General features: G+C 40.1%; 2 protein-coding genes across 2 annotated transcripts in view; both read right to left on the bottom strand.

Annotated features, from left to right (window-relative positions):
- ITGA1 (integrin subunit alpha 1) overlaps window positions 1–19,522 on the bottom strand; it is a 74,482-nt gene extending 54,960 nt beyond the window's left edge. Inside the window, exon 1 of the mRNA XM_066181135.1 lies at window positions 19,116–19,522. Within this exon, the coding sequence (XP_066037232.1) occupies window positions 19,116–19,143 (28 nt within the window). The 5' untranslated portion in view covers window positions 19,144–19,522. The remainder of the gene's footprint in view (window positions 1–19,115) is intronic.
- Window positions 8,360–19,093, bottom strand: PELO (pelota mRNA surveillance and ribosome rescue factor). The gene is made up of 2 exons (XM_066181136.1): window positions 12,188–19,093; window positions 8,360–11,034 (listed from the first exon to the last, which is right to left on the bottom strand). The coding sequence occupies exons 1-2, from the start codon at window positions 12,911–12,913 to the stop codon at window positions 10,603–10,605; spliced, it is 1,158 nt and encodes a 385-aa protein (XP_066037233.1). The 5' UTR covers window positions 12,914–19,093; the 3' UTR covers window positions 8,360–10,602.
- Window positions 19,523–21,249: the final 1,727 nt, after the last annotated feature.

Below are 21,249 nucleotides of genomic sequence, written 5' to 3'. Positions count from 1 at the left end.
CATAAACTCTTAAACTTCAAAGTGTTTCTTAGCACTAAGACTTAGTTTATTCTTCAGAAAAACTTGTTATATAAAGGTTCCAGAAAAAATGTAAATCAAAATAATATTCACTAAACTGAACTCGATTTAAAAGACACAGGGAAATACAACAATTGAACACAGAAAACACCTTTACTAATGTGAAGTACCCTAGCAAAGTTGATACAAATAAAAAATGTATGTGCAGCTTTCTGAGGGAAGAACTGGAGAGTAAGGCATAAAACCTACTGCTGCTAAAGGCAACATGCTAAAGGAACATGCTTGACACAGAGCTTGGACTGAAAAAATGAACTATCATCCAAATAATTACTTTTTCCTGTTGCCTATGTTAATTCTTTGTGACGCATCAAATGTACTGTCAATAAAATTGTTCAAGATTTATTTTTTAAAAACTTTTTCTCCTATTGGTAACAAAAAATTACTACAGTGAGAATATAGTTGATAAGAGATTGCTACAGAAAATAATGGAAAATAAGTCATGTATTCACTGAAATGCTGGAATTTCTGCATGAATGGTCCCCACATGCTAGTGCTGTCACACAAGCCCAGATGGAAATGCCTCTTCATCCCCAGCTGCACAGAACTGAAATGCCCGCAGGGAAAGCCAGCCTGTCCTGCAAGTGCACGAGGGAGCAGGCACTGCCTGTTTGCACAGATCAGTCTGCCCTGCTCATGGGAAAATCCTGAGTCTGTTTCAAGCATGTGCCAGCACGGGTGATCACAGCAGCCACTTTCTACTAAGATATACAGAGCTCTCCTGGCTTGAAATCTGTGACTTTTTACTGCTAAAAGAGAAGAAAATCCTCAGCCAGTTTGTTTCCTTAGTCGTCTCTACCCATGAATTAACTGTGATGAGAAATCTTTTATTGTACTGGACAATTTAAAGAACATGGCTCTGTGATAACATAAAGTTTACACTTATAACTGAGAAATCCAAGCAGATAAGAATGTGGAACTGCAAGTTACCAAAGTGATCACTAAATCAGTTTTTTCATGGACTTAACCATAAAAATAGCTGCCTAATCTAGTAAAGGCAACAAAAAACACACACATATCATGAAAGACACTGCACCCCAAGGAAAAAAAGTTTAATCACTCGGTCAAAGAAGACCAAAAGAATGGTACTGCACTATTCAATTCGTAAGACTGCTGCAAAAGGTATTTTGCAGCTTAGTTAATTTTATGGTCTAAGATAATCACAAGGATTTTCGCAAGCTTCATCGTGTCATGTGAATGTAGCCCATCTCCAGTCTACCTGTGACTGTGAGGTGAGCATAATTTACAGGCAACAGATAAAACTGAACTTTCTGAAAATGGATTCCTATACCACTAAGCCAGGAACTGTCATACAGTGTTCATTTGTGACCATGATAAAAAAAAAACCAAAATCAAAATGCCAGCTTTCCATCGGTATCACTCATGAAATAAGAACAGAAGATGCACCTCTCGCAAGAAACTTATTCCCTGAAATAATTATGAGGGACATGTTTGGAATAGAATATGGTCAAGATTGGTGACTATTTCACAGTCACTTCACAATGCAGTTGGAAAACAAAGCAATTTTAAAAATTGCAGTAAAATTTTACAGGCTTTTAACATTCTTCTTTTATGTGGCATATTTTTATAGTCAAGATACTTTTTTTAAATTGAAAAGCTAATAAATTCTCCAAAAGCAACTTCATCATGGATTATCAATACTGAGCAGCAATGTACTAAAACTTTATCAAAATCTGCATCACCAACTATATGTACTAATTTTTGAAGACCGGCACTCAAGTATCAGTAAGAGTATGAACATGTCTTTTGTTGCATCACTGCTGTAGGGATTTTTCTGGTAAATCAGCTGAAAGCACTGCAAAATTAATCTTAGGTCTTTTTACTGCAAATGTTCATTTTTATTGGTCAATAAACAATTCAGGGAAATTTGGAACCAGTCGTGAAGAGATTATAAAAGGAAGGTTTGTTTCCCCCACAAAAAATTAGAGCTGGATTCTAGAGGTAGAAAAACATCCTGCTTCTTAGATGCAGTTTCAGATAGATTTTTCTACATGAATTACTGGCACTACTAACTTTCATTTCCCACCCATAGCACTGAAGTACACCCACGATTTTAAAGATATCTATCTGGATCAGGCCTATTCTGAAAGTATCCTCATGATAGCAGGAGTTCATAAAGAACCTGTTACTTTTTCTTTCAAACATCTGCATCACCCTCACAGAACCACTATGGAAGTTTGATAGTGAGGAAATTGCCCAAGTTCAATTGAAGTTTGCAAAACTAAGGTCAGTTTTGGGGTCACTTAAGAGTGACTCAATCTTCTAAAGTGAACAGGACCTGCAAGTCTTAGAAAAAGGACCTCCTAAAAAGGTACAAATGAACCTTATGCCACCAACTTATATCCCACAACACTCCTGTTGCATATATGTACTACCTTACCACAGATTTAACATCAGTCTTACGCAAGTAGCACCTCAACTATAGTTTCAGCAGCAGAGACTGGCAGATCACTTCCAGCTCTTTCTTCCTGCCCAGCTATGAGGCAGCACAGCTGTGCTGATGCTGAGCTCCTTTTATTCTTCTTTGGTCTACAGCTCTTTGGATACCACATTTGTTTTTTTATGGGATACCACAGTTGGCTTTGTAAGAACTACAAACTATTCCAAGCTGTGCTGATAGATTCAGAGGACCAACTCAGAGCTGCACACTTCAGAATTACAGGAGGAAACATGCCTTCTAAAGGAAACACATTTAATGACCAATGACTTCAGTCTAAAGCCTGTTTACAAACAAAACACTCAAAAATTATTTTTAATGACCTTTACAGCTCCTGGAGGACATCTAATTGGCAGAGATAGAAATTAAGTACCCATTTAATGCTTATCAGAAACCTAATCTAAGCATTTTTTGCATCATTAGCTCAGACAGCTAACCCCTGTCTGACAGGAGGTCAGTGTAGTGCTGTGATCTGGTACGACTGTGGTATGTTCACACTATGAGATGTAGTGTGAACATTGTGCTAAGAATTGAACAGATATAAACAGGGCAACACAATGCTCTGATGAAATAAAAACAGCAAGTGCTCTGCTCCTGCTCCAAGCATGGGTACAGGACTGCTGAATTGATTCCTATCTGTTGCTGGCAACTACATCACATTTCTCAGGGTAAACAAATTCCAAATAAAAGTGACCTTTTGCTCCGATTTTTTTCTGACTGGAAGTCTGTTCCAATTTCTCATTTCTTCAGTAGCAAGAACTTTCTGCTCTCTAACATACATTTATTTCTTGCCAGTTCTTATGTCAAAATAAAAGTGCTTAATGTAGGGAAGAAAGTAGTCTTAAAATGTTCTAGAAATAAGCAAAAAAGCTCAATTCCAAATTACTACTGCCTAAAGCCCTAAGCACTTTTTCAGTGATTATTTCCACACTCTTTCCAAAAAAAAAAAAAACAACTCCATATCAGTTAAAAATTTGTATTACCTATTTAGACAAGAAAGACAAGTCTTCAAAATTAGGAAAGGGTGGGCTCACAGTTGTCAACATTAATTATCAAAATTAATTTTGTTTTTTTCTGAACACTTATCTTTGTTCATAACAAAACACCTTGTCTCATAAGAACAATTCATGGGATCATGTAAATCTACACCTGGATAAAACAAATGCAGACAGCTTGAAACAGTTTAGGCAGTTATAATTTACCAAGATCACAATGCTTGACTGTGTACTAATAGAGGTGTAACAGTTGTTTTTCTTCTGGGGCTTTCCAGGGAAAAGGCCTAAAACCTTGTCATTTGACGGATTTGACTTACTAGTCTGTTTATCTCAGTTGAAATGACCCGAAAACTGTTAAAAACCAGCAACAAACCTCGTTACACACGGTTTCATCTGTCTTTCTCTTTTCCTTTTCACCTCATTCCCTCTCAAAAAGCCTGTAAGGTTTATTTCAATCAACTTCTGTTGGTTTGAGGGTTTTTTTAATGTCTGACTAGAAATTTTTCCTTTGCTTATCACACAGACTGCCAACACAACACAGTGAGGTGTTGGTTTCATAAAGCAACATTTTTGAAAAAGAAGGTAGCTTTCAGACAGGTATGAAAGGAAAACAGTCTTTCACAAGCCTCAGATACAGCAATAGCAGGGTGGCCAGAAATTACTCCATAGTGAGAGGATTAGCAAGGTCTCAATATTTCTAGACTCTGTCTCAGGCTCAAAGCACCTCTCCCCCAGACACATACACAGAGTTTAATCACATCAGCTGGTATCTTACCCTCAAACTGTGCATGAGTTGTTAGAACTGAGTACAGATATTTCAAACATCCACTCCATCTCCCCTTGGGGAAGAAGTCACATACTCAAAACAGCATCTCATGTTTTCCATGAAACCATATCTTTTCATCTTTCCTCACAGCTCTGGAACTTGGAAAACCTCCCTCAGGAGGCAGCTGCTCTTTTTCTGCCTCTCACCACTGCTGTCCCAGTAGCTCCAACATACAGGCTTTGCAGTGAGGGTAGCCAGTGGCCCAGGAGACTTGACTGCCCTGGCAGACTGCCAAAGTTCACCCAGCACTGTTACTGCAAAGTTAATTTCAATTTCTCTCAGACAACCTAACTCTGAACAGCAACTCCCACTCACGAGAGGAATAAATTATATGGCATACACCAGTTCTCTTTACCAAAAGGAAGTGGTCTTATGGTACCTGTTTGGGAAAGACAAACAAATGCAATTACTTAACTTCTCTCACACATAAACTAAACTGTTTATCTAAAACACTTGAACCCTGCAGGTCAAAGAAAAGGCAATTTTCTTCAGCAAAACCTGCTGTAGCTTTCTGAGCTTTAGAACCATTAAAGGAAACGTCCATGAGCATTTAACAACTGTCAGACTTCCTGAATTTATCACTTGCTACCAAGTTCCTCCTACAGTAAATAAATCTTTGAGTCTTGAAGATAATTATCAACCTTGCATCCTGAGCCAATTCTGCAACTACCAAAGCAACTACAAGCCAAGTTAGCTTTTTCTCCTACTAAACACACACACACCCGTGTACAAACCCTTTCAGTAAAAACTGTGCTGAAAGTATTTGTTCTAATCAAACCAAAAGTACTTCATCAGAAAGAACCTGCTCATCATCAAAAGCAGTTTGGCTGGTAGCCCTCAGGTCCAAAATCTTTTTGAAACGTGGAACACTATTCATGGCTTTTTTCTGAAAAGACTACAGATGCAACATGTTTGGTAGGGACAGCCCTAGATTTCAATTTTTATCCTTTCATGTTACACCAGAAATCTGAAAATTGCCTCCCTCATCCCTTAAGATACCATGCTTCAACCAGTTGTGATTTAGATATCTCAGACAAAATATAAAAACATTTATTTGCTCAATGTGGAAGTTGAACTTACCAACGACACTGACAGAAAAGGGAGCACCTTTAGCCTAGTGTTTACTATGAAACAGAAAATGGCTTTAAGCTTTGTATCTTCTGTTCCATCTGACTTCTTAAACCACTACACTCTTTCTTTGCTATTCCAGGCTTGGCTTTGACTAGAAATTCCATTTTGGACCAGAGAAAACACTTCCCATCATGTCTGGTATGTACATTCCTAAAAAGGAGAACTGGTTTCAACTAATTAACATTCTCTAATGGAAAAGCTACTGTGCCAGAGGATTCATAATGAGCTCCAATTTAACTTCTAAGTAATTATTAGAGCAGCATGACAGCAATTACATTAGCTGTGAATGTAGCATTTCCCAAAAAGAAGGCAATAAATTAAAGACTGATACAGCAAAACACTGACAAAGAGCTGGCAGGGCTTTAAAGTTGCTGCTTCATGTTGCATTTCCCAGAAGACACTGATTTGGAAGGAAGGACTGCTCTGATACCACTCCCCTCTCTATTTCTTATACAGCCCCCAAGTGGGACAAAATGAAGGATTATTTTCAGACAACAGAAAAAACAACTATGGTTTCAGTAACCTTTTCCTCACTTTTCTTTAGGACCTTAGGAGTCCATTTTTTTCACAGGAAAGCTATAGAGCATCTCTAGAACAGTCAAGTTCACAAGCTGACAGGAGAGACGCAGTTTGGTTATTAGACTGAAGACATGTCTTTCCTTTAGATTCTGTTTCATGCAGGCAGTTGCCCTCAAATCCAAGTCAATGCCCTGTTTGAGTCAAGCATAAAATATGTGGCAAGACTAAACATTGCACTTATTCAGCAAGTCTCTGGGCAACTGTCACACAAGAAGCTTCACAGCCTGTGTTTACTCTTTCCACTGCTGAAAAAGCCCAGGCTCATCCCCTGTCTGAGCCTGAAATAAGAATCATAATTATCACAAGACCCAAATGGATAGGCATTTTCTTAACCCTAAATCGGCAGAATAACGAAACGTCAAAATACTTCTTTCCCACACAAAATCTGTGCGAAACAGTCCCTAAAAAGAAGGTTGTGGCCATCACAGGAGATAAACAGATACTGCAAAATCATCTACTGCAATGCCCTGTCACCACTCTCTCCCCACCATCTGCTAAATAAAATCAGAACTGAGAGATCTTCAGATTAAAGCAATTGGTGCAAGAAAGAAAACCAAGTCTGAAATTTTGTCCATCTAAAAAGCACGTAAGTACTTTTCTGAAGTCATTCTGTAATTTTTTTGTTATTATGTCTACTGCAGGGATTCCGATTTTAGGTTATAAACAAGGATTCCTAATTGCAAGACTTTCTAATTGCTGCTTCACACTTTAAAAATTGCTTCCTTAGGTCTTCTGTAGAATCAATAGACTACACACTCTAGAAATATAGCTTCAAGTAACACATTCTGACAATATGGGGGTTTTCCTGCAAAATTCAGTGTCTATTCCTTTATGAAACAGGCTCGTTTTCTTTAAAAGGAGAGCTATGAAAATCTTGGAGAAAAATGAATGGACTGGGTAATCTAAAAGACACATACATGTGAGTACATTTTTCTAGATGTATAATCCAGCTTTTAGAACAAGATTTGAGAGGCTCCAGTGATACAGCAGTCCAATGAGAAGTGAGCTACAATGTACCTTAACTGAACAAGGCAAACCAAGGTCAGCAGCTCATAAGAAATTTTCAAAGAGTTAGTTTTAATATTCAGTGCTACTTAATCCGTGAGAAAACAGCAGCAAATGAAAACTCAGACATTTGCACAGCTCAAAAAACATCATGTCTAGTCCCATCACAAATTAAACTGAAGAGTCGTGAGCTCTTGTTACATTTATGATCCAAAGATCATTTATTACCAGCATTTTACTTATACAAGGGTAAAGACAGGAGGAGGGAGAAGTTCCCTAGTCAAATACAGTTAAATGCTTTACAGTTTTACTGAAGGATTTATCTTTTTTTCTGCCTTGCAATTAGTAGAATTCTTTCAGTCTCCAGCTAGTTGTGACTATGCATTTTGCGCCAAGCTTTAGCTGATTAACAACCACAAAAACCATACATGATAAGTGGATTTAAATGTCAAAGGTGACAAAATTAACAAACTGCAACCTGTTCCAAAATACAAATTTGCAAGAGGCTAATGAATAAATGAATAAATTTATTTGAATCACTGTATAGCACAGCAGGGTTCATGATAAATCTAATTTTGTACTTTTCAAAGCCTTCTTCCCACCAAATGTAACAAGCTTTAGGAAGCCCTAAAATGTGTCTTCAAGCTAAACAACATCATTAACTCACAGAATTATGTCAGAAAATAATCCTAAACTAAATGGGGTCACTTCAAAATACATTTTTTAGTTCATGTATGTTCAGTTCCAAACAATAGACACAAAAAATATTTTCCCATGGCTCTAGCAATCACTCCTTTGACCTGCTGATAGCATGTCTCTTTTGTGAAAGTGTTATCTATACACACACACTAAGGTCTTCATTGAGCAAGCAACTTCATCAAAATGGACTTTTCAACTATTCAAAATTCCTTGAAATATATATATAATATATATTCCTTGTTGATACCTGGCCAAGTTCCAGCAACCCTGGAACTTGGCCAGGTCAAGCATCTGCAACTACTGAACATAGCCCACTTTCAATACCAAGCCCTTAAGCTGTTTCCTGAAACAGGATGCATTTGTATACATAGTGATTCTATATTTATTTTACAACTAAAATGCTTACCCCCCGCCCCCCCCCCCCCAAAGAAAAAGAAAAAATAAGAAAAAAAAGAAAAAAAAAAAAAAAAAAAAAGAAAAGAAGAAAAAAAAATCCCACCCTTCCATACTTTGGGCAACTCCACATGTATTTCTTTCAGAGGTGTAACAACATGATAGCAATAGTTAAAAAAAGGAAGAATACACAAAATATAAAGTCAAGGCAGAATTTTAATTCTAAGTATAAATAATTCAAAGAATCACTATTATCACATTTTCTTAGCAAATGAAACAAAAACCAAAAATGCAACAAAATGGCCACTTCTTTTCCTTGATGGTAACTAGAGGCACAAAACACAAAATTGCCATTGTAATCATGTAGTACACAGCAAGAACTCTTCATAACTTCAGGTTTACAAGGGAATAACTGGAACCAATCTAGTCTGATAAAGCAGCAATCCATCCCACAACCAAAGAACAGTTTGATTTGTCTCTCAGAGAGTTTGTTGAGAAATGAACTAAGAATTTCTGGTGTACTACAGATTAGAATATATCATTTGTGTACAGCTGCAACAAACTGGCATTACTGAAAAGGAATATATCACTATACCATCCTATGTTATTAAAGCTTCGAGAAATTAATGACTTGTTTAGATATGAGTTTGTTTAAGGCTTTAATTTGATGCATATAATTAATATTTCCTGGTAAATTTCTTCTGCTTCCTATGCTTTTTATGTTAAACTAGACATAACAGGAATCACAGTGCTTTCTAGCTAAAAAAAGTATAAAATAAACTTAGGCAAATTAAAGAAATAAATTACTTCAAGCAGTCTTAACTGCTAAAAAAAGCCTATCTGAGCATTCTATAACTTCTAGCACCCAACACCATTCAAAACAAAAATGTAAAGCTTAAATAACATAATTGATATGTGCAAACTGACTGCAAACCAGTGTCTCAATGGGCTTGCTTGTCTTCAACAAAAGAAGTGTGGAGGTGTTACAGCTCTAATATAAGCTCTGTTCAAGAGTTTCTTGGACTGTGTGGATGATGTAGAAAACGGGAGATGGCTTTAATTCAAAAGTACTTCTCTATCAAGAAGTTTAGATGTTTCAGCTACCAATAGATACTATTAAATTCAGAGGACTGGCATCCATTATCATAGGGGACTACCCTTAAAAATTATTTTCCTAAAACTATACTACCCAGACCAGGAGTTTGGGTAGTTTTAATTTTTAATGTTCCACTCTGACAACACTTTCCATATTACAGAATTCTTCTGTGGTTCCTGTCCTCACCTTCCATCATGTCCAAAAAAAAAGAATGCCTATTTACACACACAAGCCACACCATCAAACCTTTGTTTGAAACAATACAATCACAGGTTATGTCTGAATCTGAAAGCAGTTTTTGCTTCTTCAACCTAAGATTGACTGCCCAGTGAAGAAACAGAACTTTTCCTGATGATCAAATAATTGAAAAGGTATTGAAAATTTTTACAGCTGCCACTATCTTAAGCTGAAGTTTGATTTATGATTTTATCATCCTTATTTCTGTATTGTAGTTTATGTATGTTTTCAAAGATATATGCAGACAGAATACCAGATTAAGAATTTACCTAAACTATTTGCCATCAACAAATTCCTTGCTGAAACCAGTCCTGATTTTCTGATTTTTTTCCTATACTTTCTCAGAACTGGGTGGTAAATAATGTAAATTTAGCAGATTACAGTCAATGTCACCTTGTTAGTGTTCAGGACAATCTCCCAAAGTAACAGCATTCAAAAAGACAACTAAATGGGCACACTGAGATTCAACATTTATCCTGCATCTCCTATTACGTTAGGGAAGAAATGGTTAACTTAAAAGGTCTGTCTGCTGAAAGACTGTTTCAAGTGTTTCACAGAAATATTTAAGTGGTTAGACTTACATCACCACACAAAGCCTTAAGAGATGATATTGACCCAGTTCCTTTGACACACCTTACAAAGAACAGGGAAGTTCCTATGAAGATCAAGCAAAGTTTTGACAGGTCTTCCAAGAAGTTTACATTTGCTTTGCAATACTCTTTTCAAGCATTTGTACAGAAATAGTCTAACGTGAATTTTTCCGTTAGTTTACTATCTTTTCCTACATGTTTCACTAAGTTAGCAATCTGTCTTAACATGAAGACTAAGCAGCATTGGGGAGCCAACTTTGTTTCATGTATTGTTGGTGGTCCAGAACGGCAAAAACAGTCAGCTCAGCACAGCATACTAGTAATTATTACCATTGATCGGATATCAAGTGTGCTGAGTAAAACTATATATATGTATATACATGGGTATACTACGTTTTACTATTAGAACTTTTAATTACATGTCATGGTACATCTGCACACAGTATTCAGGTTGGGAGGACCTTCAACATCATTTCAACATGACATGGAAAAGAAACTGTGGAACGAAGTCACTGTTATCAATCCTCTTCAGAGCTGGATTCATCTTCCTGGTCAGAGAGCTCAGTGACAGGGAAGCGCAGGATAGCTGCCACCCCTGTCAGCTGGCCCAGCTGCTCTCCAGACACGTGGAGGCTGGAGAAAATGCGGACTGTGCCCATGTTCTCCCGCACACTGTCTACCAATTTAACGTATCGGGCGCGCGTAGCCACGTCCTGGTGCCGAAAGAGCTCATCACTGATCAGCAGGATATCAATGGCCATGGCTTCATTGGCCTTCTCCACATGTTTCAGGCCATAAAAAGCCCGGTCAGGCTCGTGCTGCAGCATTTTATAGAAGTCATCTAAGGCTTTGACCTCACCAGCTGCCTTAGTGTCATAAAGACGACTAGTTACAGCTGGGTCGCAGAGTGCTTCCTTCAGCGCGTATTTATGTCCCGAGGAAGAGTGCACCTGGAGTGAAAACAAAGTCAAAGGTTTGGTGTTTTTGAAGAAAAAGGACCATTTTCTTGGTTACCCATCACAAACATCCTCTTTGATATGTAATATTAATCTTGATAATCATGTGGGGAACTTATCTCCTTCTTGAAACACACATGATTCTTTTCTTAATCTCTCCTGCAACCCAAAGTCTTCACCAATTCCCTTACACTGCCTTCCAAGCAGCACAAGGAAACTGCCTCTCCTATTGAAAGGCTGGGGTAAATATATGAGCTCAACAGCTCCCGAGGTAAGGTTACTTGAAACTACAAAGAAACCAAGATCTAAGTTTAAGTCTCCCTTTCAAAGCATTCAAGAAAAGGCAGGCCCCTCAACACTGCAGGCATACAATGTAAAAGAATGAACTCTGTGCAATTATTATGGTTGCAAAGCTGTGAAGTACATTAAAACTTCTCTCTGTAATCACTTTGCTACACATGGAAAAGGAGGGTTATTGGTGCACTGGGTCTCCAAAGTCCTGGGACCAGAAAGCACTGGGACTCACCTCACTATCGCTGCCCCCAGATCACCCCAGGCCTACTCCAACCCAAAAATTAAAAAATTATCCTTATGAAAACCTATTTTTTCTCTGAATATGACTATTTCAGTATAAGGCTAAACCCCCAGCCACTTAACCAATGAGATGACTAAGAAATAAGGAAAAAAATCACAGCCTTTAACCATGTAGTACAAAACTAACAACAAAATTGTAATTAATTTTTGTAACACGAAATTAACTAACCTATACCACATCCAGGTACTTGGAAAAAACCCATCTTTAGAAAGCTGTTATTAAACATGCATGCTATACAGCGTGACAGAGTAACAGTGCAAAACATTTTCTAACTTATGCTTCACACTTAATTGAAGAGTAAATGTGCCTTTACAGGGAGTTTGAAATATCTAACACTTTCTCTACTCCATATTAAGGTATCCTAGGTGGGAACCATCCTCGTACCAGGCATAAAACTCTTTTATAGTTTGGGAGGCATGAGAATAGTTTCCTCACGATGCTCAGATAGAAATTCATTTACTTTAATGACATATTTCCCATGTTCCCACCTTTTACTACCGCACACAACTCTCAAGCCTCTTTCTACCCACTCCAGACTGCTTAGATCCTTACCTGCAGGAACTTGGATCTGTTCTCCAGTAGAAGTTTGTTGTCAGTCCTGACCGCCTGCTGGAACATGTAGTCACAAAACTGCTCCCGCACGAAGCCCGGGCTAGCCACCAGTACGCACTTCACCACCTCAAAGTTGATATGCCTCTGGATGGCTTGCACCACCTGCTCGTAAAACCTCTCCAGTGCCCGGTCGTGCTGACTGCAGTTCCCTTTCCGCTTGCGGGGGATGTTCACCTCCACCTTGGCACGAGTAAGCGTCATGCTGGGGGTGACCAGACAGACGTGAGCCAACCCTTCCTGCATCACCACGGCCGCCACATCGGCGCTCCAGGCCGGGTCGCAGGCCTGCTCGATGCGCTCCAGCACCACGCTGTCCCACTGCTTCTTCGCCAAGGTGAACTGCCGGTTGGGCTCCAGCTCGATGGTGTGATAGGCGCCCATCTTCACATACTCGTTCTCCTGGATGTTGGTGCCCTTGACCCGCAGCTGGCAGGCCTGCGAGTCGAAGTCGATGGTCTCCACGCAGAGGGTGAGGGTGGTGCGGATGCGGCTGCTGCCCACGCTGCCTGTGGACGATTCAGTCTGAACCTTGCGGATGGTGGAGGCGCGCAGGCTGTCACCCACCTGCAGCAGGTTGTAGGTGTGCCACATGTCCTCAGGCTCCTCGGGGATCAGCGTCACCTGCCCTGCATTATCCTTCTCCAGGTCCTTCCTCACCAGCTTCATCTTGGCGGTACCTCGCGTCGCTCCCCGGCCTCCCCTGTGCCGCGGCGGAAGCGGGCAGCAGGCCTGCCCGGGGAGGGAGGGCTGAGGGCTGGAGCCGGCGGGACCGCACACTCACTGACGGACGGACGGGCAGACGTACGGACCCATCACCGGCCTTCCCGAAGCGCCCCCAAGCCGCGCTCCCCCGCCCGCCCGCCGTCGGCCCCAACGCACATGCGCAACGTCTACGACCGCCCCATGGCGCACGCGCACAGACCACGCGCCCTCCTAAGGCGCCGCCGAGGCGCGCCCCGCCCCGCTCCGCTCGGTCACCGCGGGTACGGCGCATGCGCGGGGCGCCGCGCGCGGGTAACCTGGCGGCGCGTCCGAGGTTCCATCCTGCGGAAGGAAAAGTGCCGGGGCGGTGTGAGGGCGGGGGACGGGGAAGCAGCCGCGCTGCTGCCGGTGCTGCGAGCACTGGGAGTCGGCTACGGCCTCGCCGGGAGGGGGTCTCCCCCGCTCTCCCCCTCGCTCTTCGTTCTTCCCCTCCTGCGTTTCACAGCGGCGGTCCAAACTCCTGAAGTCTCCTAACACCGTGCCACACGTTTCAAAACACGAGAGGAAAAAAACAAACCAAAACCTAACGGCCAAAGTCAAGTGGTAGTGGAAAGTTACAGGCAGAGATGGCGAAAGAGACGAGAGGTAGAATCCCGTGGCTCAGCGAGTGCCAAGGAGCCCTCAGCAGCCGCCGCCGCCGGGCAGGCGGGGCGAGGCGACCACCCATGGAAATGAAAACCAGACACAGGCAACATCACAACCTGAGCTGTTACTTGGACGCTGGTCTTAAACTGAATTCCGGTTTAAAAGGTTTTAGTTAAATTTGCAAGTTACACTTCAGCCGGTGCTGAACCTTAACCAGCTTCCTTCCAGTTCTGAGATGCTAGGGAGGCAGATAAGCACGTTTCAAACAAACCTGGAGGTTCACATACAGAATTAAGACGCCTTGCTAAAGCACATATCAGTTCAATAATATTGCAAAGAAAATGGACCTGAACCATCACTTCAGAGCTGAATTTGCAGCCTAGACAAATTTAAGAAGCCAGAAATAGTGAAAAATTGTATCACTATACAAGAAGAGATGAATATTGGAGGAGAAGGTTATGTGAGACCTCACAGAAAACTTCCAGTATCTGAAGACGGAAGAGAGAAGCTGGACAGGAATTCTTCACCAGGAACTGTAGTGACAGGGCAATAAGTAATGGGTACAAACTGAAAGAGGGGAAATCAAAGTTACATAATAGAAATTATTCTTTGAGGATGGTTAGACACTAGAATAGACAATATTCTAGTGTCTAACCCTTGGTTGCCTGGGAAGGTTGTGGTTGCCCCAGCCCTGGTACTGATTGGACAAGGCCTTGAGAAAGCTGGTCTAATGGGAATTGTCCCTGCCCATGGCAGGGCATGTTGCAACTAGATGATTTTTAATGTCCATTCCAACCCCTTAAAAATCCATAATTCTATGATTCTAAGTTCTGTACCTTACTTTTGAAACAGCATACGACACTAAAATCTCCATTTATAAATAATGTTGCAAATTTAGAACAAGGAAAATAATGAAGAATAGAGAAAAAATGCTTGCATGAGAAATTACTAAATAAAGCAGGTTGAGAAAGTAGGCACACTAATGCCACACTAAGTGTGTCAGGGCAATTGCAACAGATACATTAAGTTTGGAATGATTGCACACTCATTCTGGTAACTTTCAAGCATGAGGGCATCTTCTTACAGACGAAAATGTGACTACAAGGAAGTTTCTGGTTTCTATTAGCTGTTTTTTAAAATAATAATAGAAAATGCAACCCACTGTGGATTATGGAATTTGCTGACTTGGAAAGGCTTTGGAGTCAAGAATTTAATGAGATATGAGGCTACTGTGAGCAAAAATAATCCCATATTTCCCATTATTATGTACCTATAAATTTCACTGAAGTATCTAGCTCTAGTCAGTTGTGATAGGACAGTGAACTCAGATCTGGCCCAGTAATATGCATTCCTTTTCCCTAAGCTTGATACTGGTGTAAAAACAACTTTATCAGATATTACATAATAGGATTTATTTATCAGACCTCAGACTCTCTTCCTGTGAGTACACATGCTTAACTCTCTTAGCATGAATAGTTTCACAGGATCAAGTAGGACCACCCAGGGGAATATAACATAAGCACATGTGTAAGTAACTGTTTGTTTAACTTGAGCTTGTACATACTAATAATTTTGCATTAATGTTTTAATATAGAGGCAGAGAATTTCTACATTTGGCTTTTCTTCATGAGAGAGTGTGCATTCATCTTTAAGACTTCATTTCACTTATCTATAAAAATGCTGAATGGTGAATTAATGGCAATTTTTCTTCTTCACGTTCTTTGCAACTATAAAATTGCAAGGGTTGACCTCGTGCTATTCTTTCAAGAAAAATCCCTGTGGTGCATATTTAACTTCCACATTAAAATGTGTTTTACTTTTTATTCTTTTACTGCTGTGTATTTACAAACTTCTCTTATTCATTCCAGTCAAATTTTTACAAGCAGTCTCACATCCCTGGAGATGCAATATATTTTAGATAAAGGTTTCCAGTTGGCCTCCAGTACTATCAGAGTGGAAAATAAACATTCAGTTCAGGAAAATAGGTAACTTGCTGCATTAAAAAAACCCCACAATAACTCATGTGCGTACATGCACATACACACACCCCACCCCACACACCCCAAAAGCAAAAAACTCACAACAAACAAACAAACTCACAACCAAAGAAGAAAGACCAACTTTGAAACAAGGTTGCCACTCAGAATATTAAATTGACTGTTGTAGAAAGAGACCTTTTGATATGGGCATTTTCTCAAACAGCAAATTGTAAGATTTACAGAATTATGAACAGTAATCCACAAATATTTAGTGGCAAATGTAAACTTCAATGATGTATCCACTACAAGCAGGACTATTGTCAACTTAAAAAGCTAAGTATTTACTAGAGATGATGTTTTGCCTACTGTGGTAAAAAGTAAATATAGGGTATTACTATTTGTTTGAGTACGTCAAAGTATGAGCAGTAGAAGACAAACATCTCAAAAAAATTAAAAAACATAGAAGTTTCTAAGTTCATTGTAATTTTGCTAATGACAGGGAGAGAGATGAATTTGACTATGGTAGAGCCTAAACAAGTGGATACTTTTAACTCTTTACACAGTTTTAACATGAAAGTTCAAAACTGCATGTCTTGGTAAAAGATTGAGACTTTGTGTACAACCTAACAGTTCTTGCAATAAATCACTTTTTAAATACAATTTTATAGGTATTAATAATTGCAGCAATTTTGCATCCATTTTTGGACCATTTTAAGTACAATGCAAGATAAAATGAAAACGGTGATAGCATCTATTCTTAGGGATTTTGGAGGCATGCTGGTTTATTCTGAAAATGTTTGAGACACACGTCCCTATATCTTCAATTCTTGGTCAACTATGTTAAGAAGATGGGTTATGTACAGATTTTTGACAAGGAGAGGTAATTTTCATAGGAAATCCTATCTCCTCCATATTATAGCAAATTCAACTAGAATTCATGCAAACATGCTTCCATTCTGGATAAGAAAAACTAATAGGAAAGAATCTCTAATATTGGGGGAAGTCTGCTAAGAAATGCTGGCCATTATTGTTGCAAGAGCAAAAGAAGATAAAAGAGACAGATGGAGAAGGAAATTTGGGAAAACATCTCTTCTCATGCCTTGCCTTTGTCCTGTGGCTGTCCTGCCTCTACAAGCTCTGAACAAAGACCACTTCATTTTCTGCATACAGTTCTGTCTTTATCTATTTATCTTTACCTTTTCTTTTTCAAAGATGTACAACAAGACCATGATCAATAAGGACAGAAGTCCAGGAGGGAACAGGCTTTGTGTAACACTGTTAAGTGAAGAACCTTTTAAAGGTGATGGAATCCTTGAGACTGACTTCATTCCTCATCTGTTTAAATTTAGGGCTGGAGAAAACTTCAGCAAATCCCTCGTCAAACCACGTACATAGAGACCAGCTGAAGTAAACTCAGCCATCCCTTACAGCTGTTCATCCAACTTCAACAAAAGTCCTGGTGAGAGATTATACAGGGGTGAGGTTTTTTTGGCAGCCTAGCAATTCTTCATCTGAAGAGTAAGAAAACTTTTCTGAATATTCTCTAAGATTTTTGCATAGTCAGTTACATTGATTTTCTTTTGTCCTTTTTTGGATTTGGAGAACCAAGAATTCATCAGTATCTTTGGAAACCAACCTATGCGATGTGGAAAGTCATGACTGACTGCTTTCACAAAACAAAGAAACACTGACATCTGGAACAATAGCCTCAGCAATGGTACTTGGATAAAAAAATATATATTTTAAATGTTCAACATTTTGCCCTTAGTTGTTTTTTTTTTTTCTTTTCTACTAGATAAACAAGTCTAACTAATTCAGTCTTTTGTCATAGATTATTTTTTTCAACCCTTTCCATGCTTCTCAATTCTCTGTGCACTTCTGTCTGTTTGAATATCAGACTTTCTGTGGTCAAGATTCTCAGAGGTCTCATCAAACCAAGTCAAATTAAAAAAGAACAAAAATCTATATAAATACACAAATGTACATAATATCTCTATGTACTCCCTTTATTCTAGATACATTTTCTGCTAGGACCTGCCAGATTATTTGCTGATTTTTTTCCTTTAAAGAAGAGCAGCATATAATTTTTAAAAATTACTTTTTAAAGTCACTATATTTCTCTTTGTGAAGAAAACTTCTTGTACGTATTTTTATGATATTTTGACTTGTTTATGTAGGACTACCTCTCTTATTTAGCAGAGACAATTTGAATCCTTTACCTGGTATCTGTAATGCCTCCTCTTATTTCTAAGTCTATTCTATTTCTCACCATTCTTCTAAAAAATAAACCCTCCATGACACCACCACCAAAAAAGGAATCACCTGGCAAATCTGGATGACACTCAGTCATGAATGTTTTCCTATCTGACAGTAAGCCTTTTCTTCATTACTGGTGAATTACCTGTCAGCATTACCTGTGGCAACTCTACAACTCAGAAGGGAAATTGTGGCACACTATATTGTTGCTTTTTTACAAAGTGTCCTTCTTTGAAGGAACACGAACAAAAGCTTGGTTTGGAGTATGTCACTGTAATAACAATAAAGACAGTTAAGAACAACCACTAAATATGGCATGACAAAATACTATATTCAGATTTTCACATTTTCCTGTATCTATTTTGTCTTGTATAACAAGCACAGAGGGGAGAGGGGAAAACTCTAGTTTTGCCTTTTCCCCACTTGCTGCTGCCTGCATTTGGACAATTCTTATGGAATTGATTTCTTCCCCTGTTTCAGGGGGGAACTGCTTCAGGTTCACTGTGTGCTACTTGCCTACGCAGGAGCTGCTGGGGAGTTCAAGGTCCAAGTTTCCAAGCACACGAATCCCAGCATTGCCTTAGCTTCTTTCCCGCTTCTTGGATTCCCCTGATTTCAGATCCAAAATGTTACTACAAGACTGACTACGTAGGGAGATTGTTACTTGCTGCATTATTTTTTTTTCTAGAAAAAGCAAGTAAGTCACTAGCAATCAATGAGCCCCTAAAAGGAAATATTACATATTCCATCTCCGGATGAACTCATCTTTCTAAAGTGAGTGAGTGCTTCCTCACTTCCCTTTTACCAGTCAGAAGTCTGAAAGCCAAACAGAGGAAAGCAAAAAGTCTACCCTAGTTTAAAAAAAAAAAAAAAACAAAAAACAAAAACAAAAACCAAACCACCCCTAAACAACAAAACCAAAAAAACCCCGCTGAAACCAACCAAAAACCAAACCCACAAAATCAAATAAACTTGTTTCTTCCAAGCCAGATTCAATTACAGTATGCCCTCTCAGCCATTCATCCTCATCCAGCAACCCCTTGCCCCCAGATTCTAAAATTGGTTTAGGGATTAATGTTCCCAGAGAGAAGCAAACCGAGGAAGTCCCTCACGGCCTGTGGCTAGAGGGCAGCTCCGGGAAGGGCACTCCCGAGGAAGGGATCGGAGAGGGAGGGCGCCGTCCTTTGGGTGCTAGACCCTACCAGCTTCACCCGCTTCCCGCCGGGAGCAGGGCTGCTTTAGGGACCCGAGTCTTCAAAGCAAGGCAGAAACGGGGTTTTCCTCACCTGTCAGCATCCAGTAGGAGGCAGCCATGCCTGGGCTTCTGCGAGCCGGGGCCGGGAGCCCGGGCAGGGGTGGCGAGAGCGGTCCTGCCGCCGGCGCTCCGGCGGAGCTACGCTGCCGGTGGAGCTCAGCGCTCTGCACCGCCCGTCCGCCTCGCAGCCGAGTTAGGCATTTCCTGTTTGTTATCCACTCTTTACGTTGCTTCTTCGCATTAAGAAGAATTTAGCTTCCTCCCACCGCACACAGTTTCCCCCACCCACCCCTCTAAAGGTCTCTGAGTTTTGGAAACCTCCCCGTTGAATTAGCCCGGCGTTAGGATGTACAAATAAAGCCAAATCTCCCCCACTAAATACTCCGGCTGCAGCTCTCGGAGAGCATAGCAGACCTTAAAGGGACATCTCCCCGTTCATAATTAATGTCTCTCGCCGGCCAGCCCCTGTCCCAGTAGGGCAGGAGTGAGCCACCTCTCTCGCCTTATCAACAGGAGAAACATGTTGTTGAGGTAGGGGGGTGTGTTTGACTGTTCAAGTTTAATTTCTCTGACATCACCCCTTAAAAACGCAATCTTAGGGCCGGTCATTTGCCCGCAAGAGGAAGCCAGCCGCCCCCTCCCCATTCTCGGCGGCTCTGCAGACGCAGTAACTCTTCAGACAGTGGGCGATTTTCTTGAGAATTTGCGTCCTCCTGTGCTTTGCTGAGTAGAGGAAATACAACTGCCTTTGCCCTCATCTATCGAACGTTTGCATGGCATGCCTTCCCGCTCTCCCTGCCCCCAAAACGATTTCACTAGTAAATAACTGAATAAATAGCAAAGGTAATAATCAGCCAGAGTCAGGCCTGCGAGCAGGGATTTTCAGGGTTTGTTGCACACACAGGAAAGGAGCAGTTTTGCAGGACTTTTTGAGTTTACCAGACTGATGCTCAAGTGTAGTGGCATCCCTTCAGCAGTGGATGAGTTCCCACACTGGACCTGGTGAAAAATCCCTTTATTGTTTCTAAAACAAGGCAACCTAAAGCAAGAAAAAGGAAAACCAAAATATAAGGATTTGAAAATTATGGTGCTTCTAGAAAAATCCTTTATAATTTCCTTGACTTGGAGCAAAGGATTTGGTGAGTAAATGGAAGTTAGTGGAATTTTGGCAAGTTCCTTTAAGACTAATAAACTGCAGCTTTTAATAAGCACTGTAATAGCTTATTGCTTCTTCCATCTTCTGTCTCAATTTCGAGAGAACATTTAGGGTGCACCTTGTAGATCTGTTGAAATTTTAGAGAACCGCACAATTTTAAAGCTGGTTTTAGAAGCAGAGATCCTTAGTGGGACTACTCAAAGCTGATGAAATTAAGCACATGTGCAACTTCTGCTGAATGAGAATTTTAGCTTGGTTGGTGCCAGTTTAAAAGACAAGACACATTTTTTCCAGTCAAAGGTTTTAGGCATAAAATTAAAGGAAATGGAAATGGCATCCAAACTAAAAGAAGGCTGAGTTTATGGAAAAACTGTCATTTCATTTTTGCCAGTCAGTTGTGTTACTACTACTGTTATTCCAAAACAAGGTTTGTAACCCAGAGTGCTAGAGCCAACAGCATGCAAAATTGATGTTGTAGTTTATTACAGCGTTTCAAGTCTGGGTACTGGGTAGTAACCCACAAAAGTCAGCACCCTCTGGGTTATAAAGCTGGGGGGGGGTTTTATACCCTTTTCAGTAATATATTCCGCCTACTTATTACAGATGGGCTGCTGTATTTTCTTACAAAAAATCAAAACCAAACAACCAGACCAAACAACCAAATCTTTGTATTTTCTGTGTCACTATGCTTCAACTAAGGGCTTGCTTTCCGATCATACTGAAGGATTTTTTTTTTAATTAAATGTATTATTTCAGAGGAAGAAGCAGGGGAACTAAGGACTTTCTCTTGGACTAAAGTAAATTCAAACCTATGTGAAATTTATGAAGCATTTGGTACATATGTGTGGACTGTACATCATCTTGGAGAATAGTACTTCTTGAGAATAAAAAGAAACATTTTTGATAAAGAGTTACTCTTAATTTTTTACCAAACTATTCTTAATACTATAATTCATTAGTTTGTTTTTGTGGTGCCATCCTATGTGTCTTGCATCAGGCAACGTCAAAA

Source organism: Chamaea fasciata, unplaced genomic scaffold, assembly GCF_029207755.1.
Source record: "Chamaea fasciata isolate MVZ Bird 193981 ecotype frontalis unplaced genomic scaffold, bChaFas1.0.hap1 SCAF_4, whole genome shotgun sequence".
Classification (NCBI taxonomy): domain Eukaryota; kingdom Metazoa; phylum Chordata; class Aves; order Passeriformes; family Sylviidae; genus Chamaea; species Chamaea fasciata.
The sequence above is the reverse complement of the archived record's forward strand: the minus strand, read 5'-3'. Positions and strand labels throughout refer to the sequence as shown.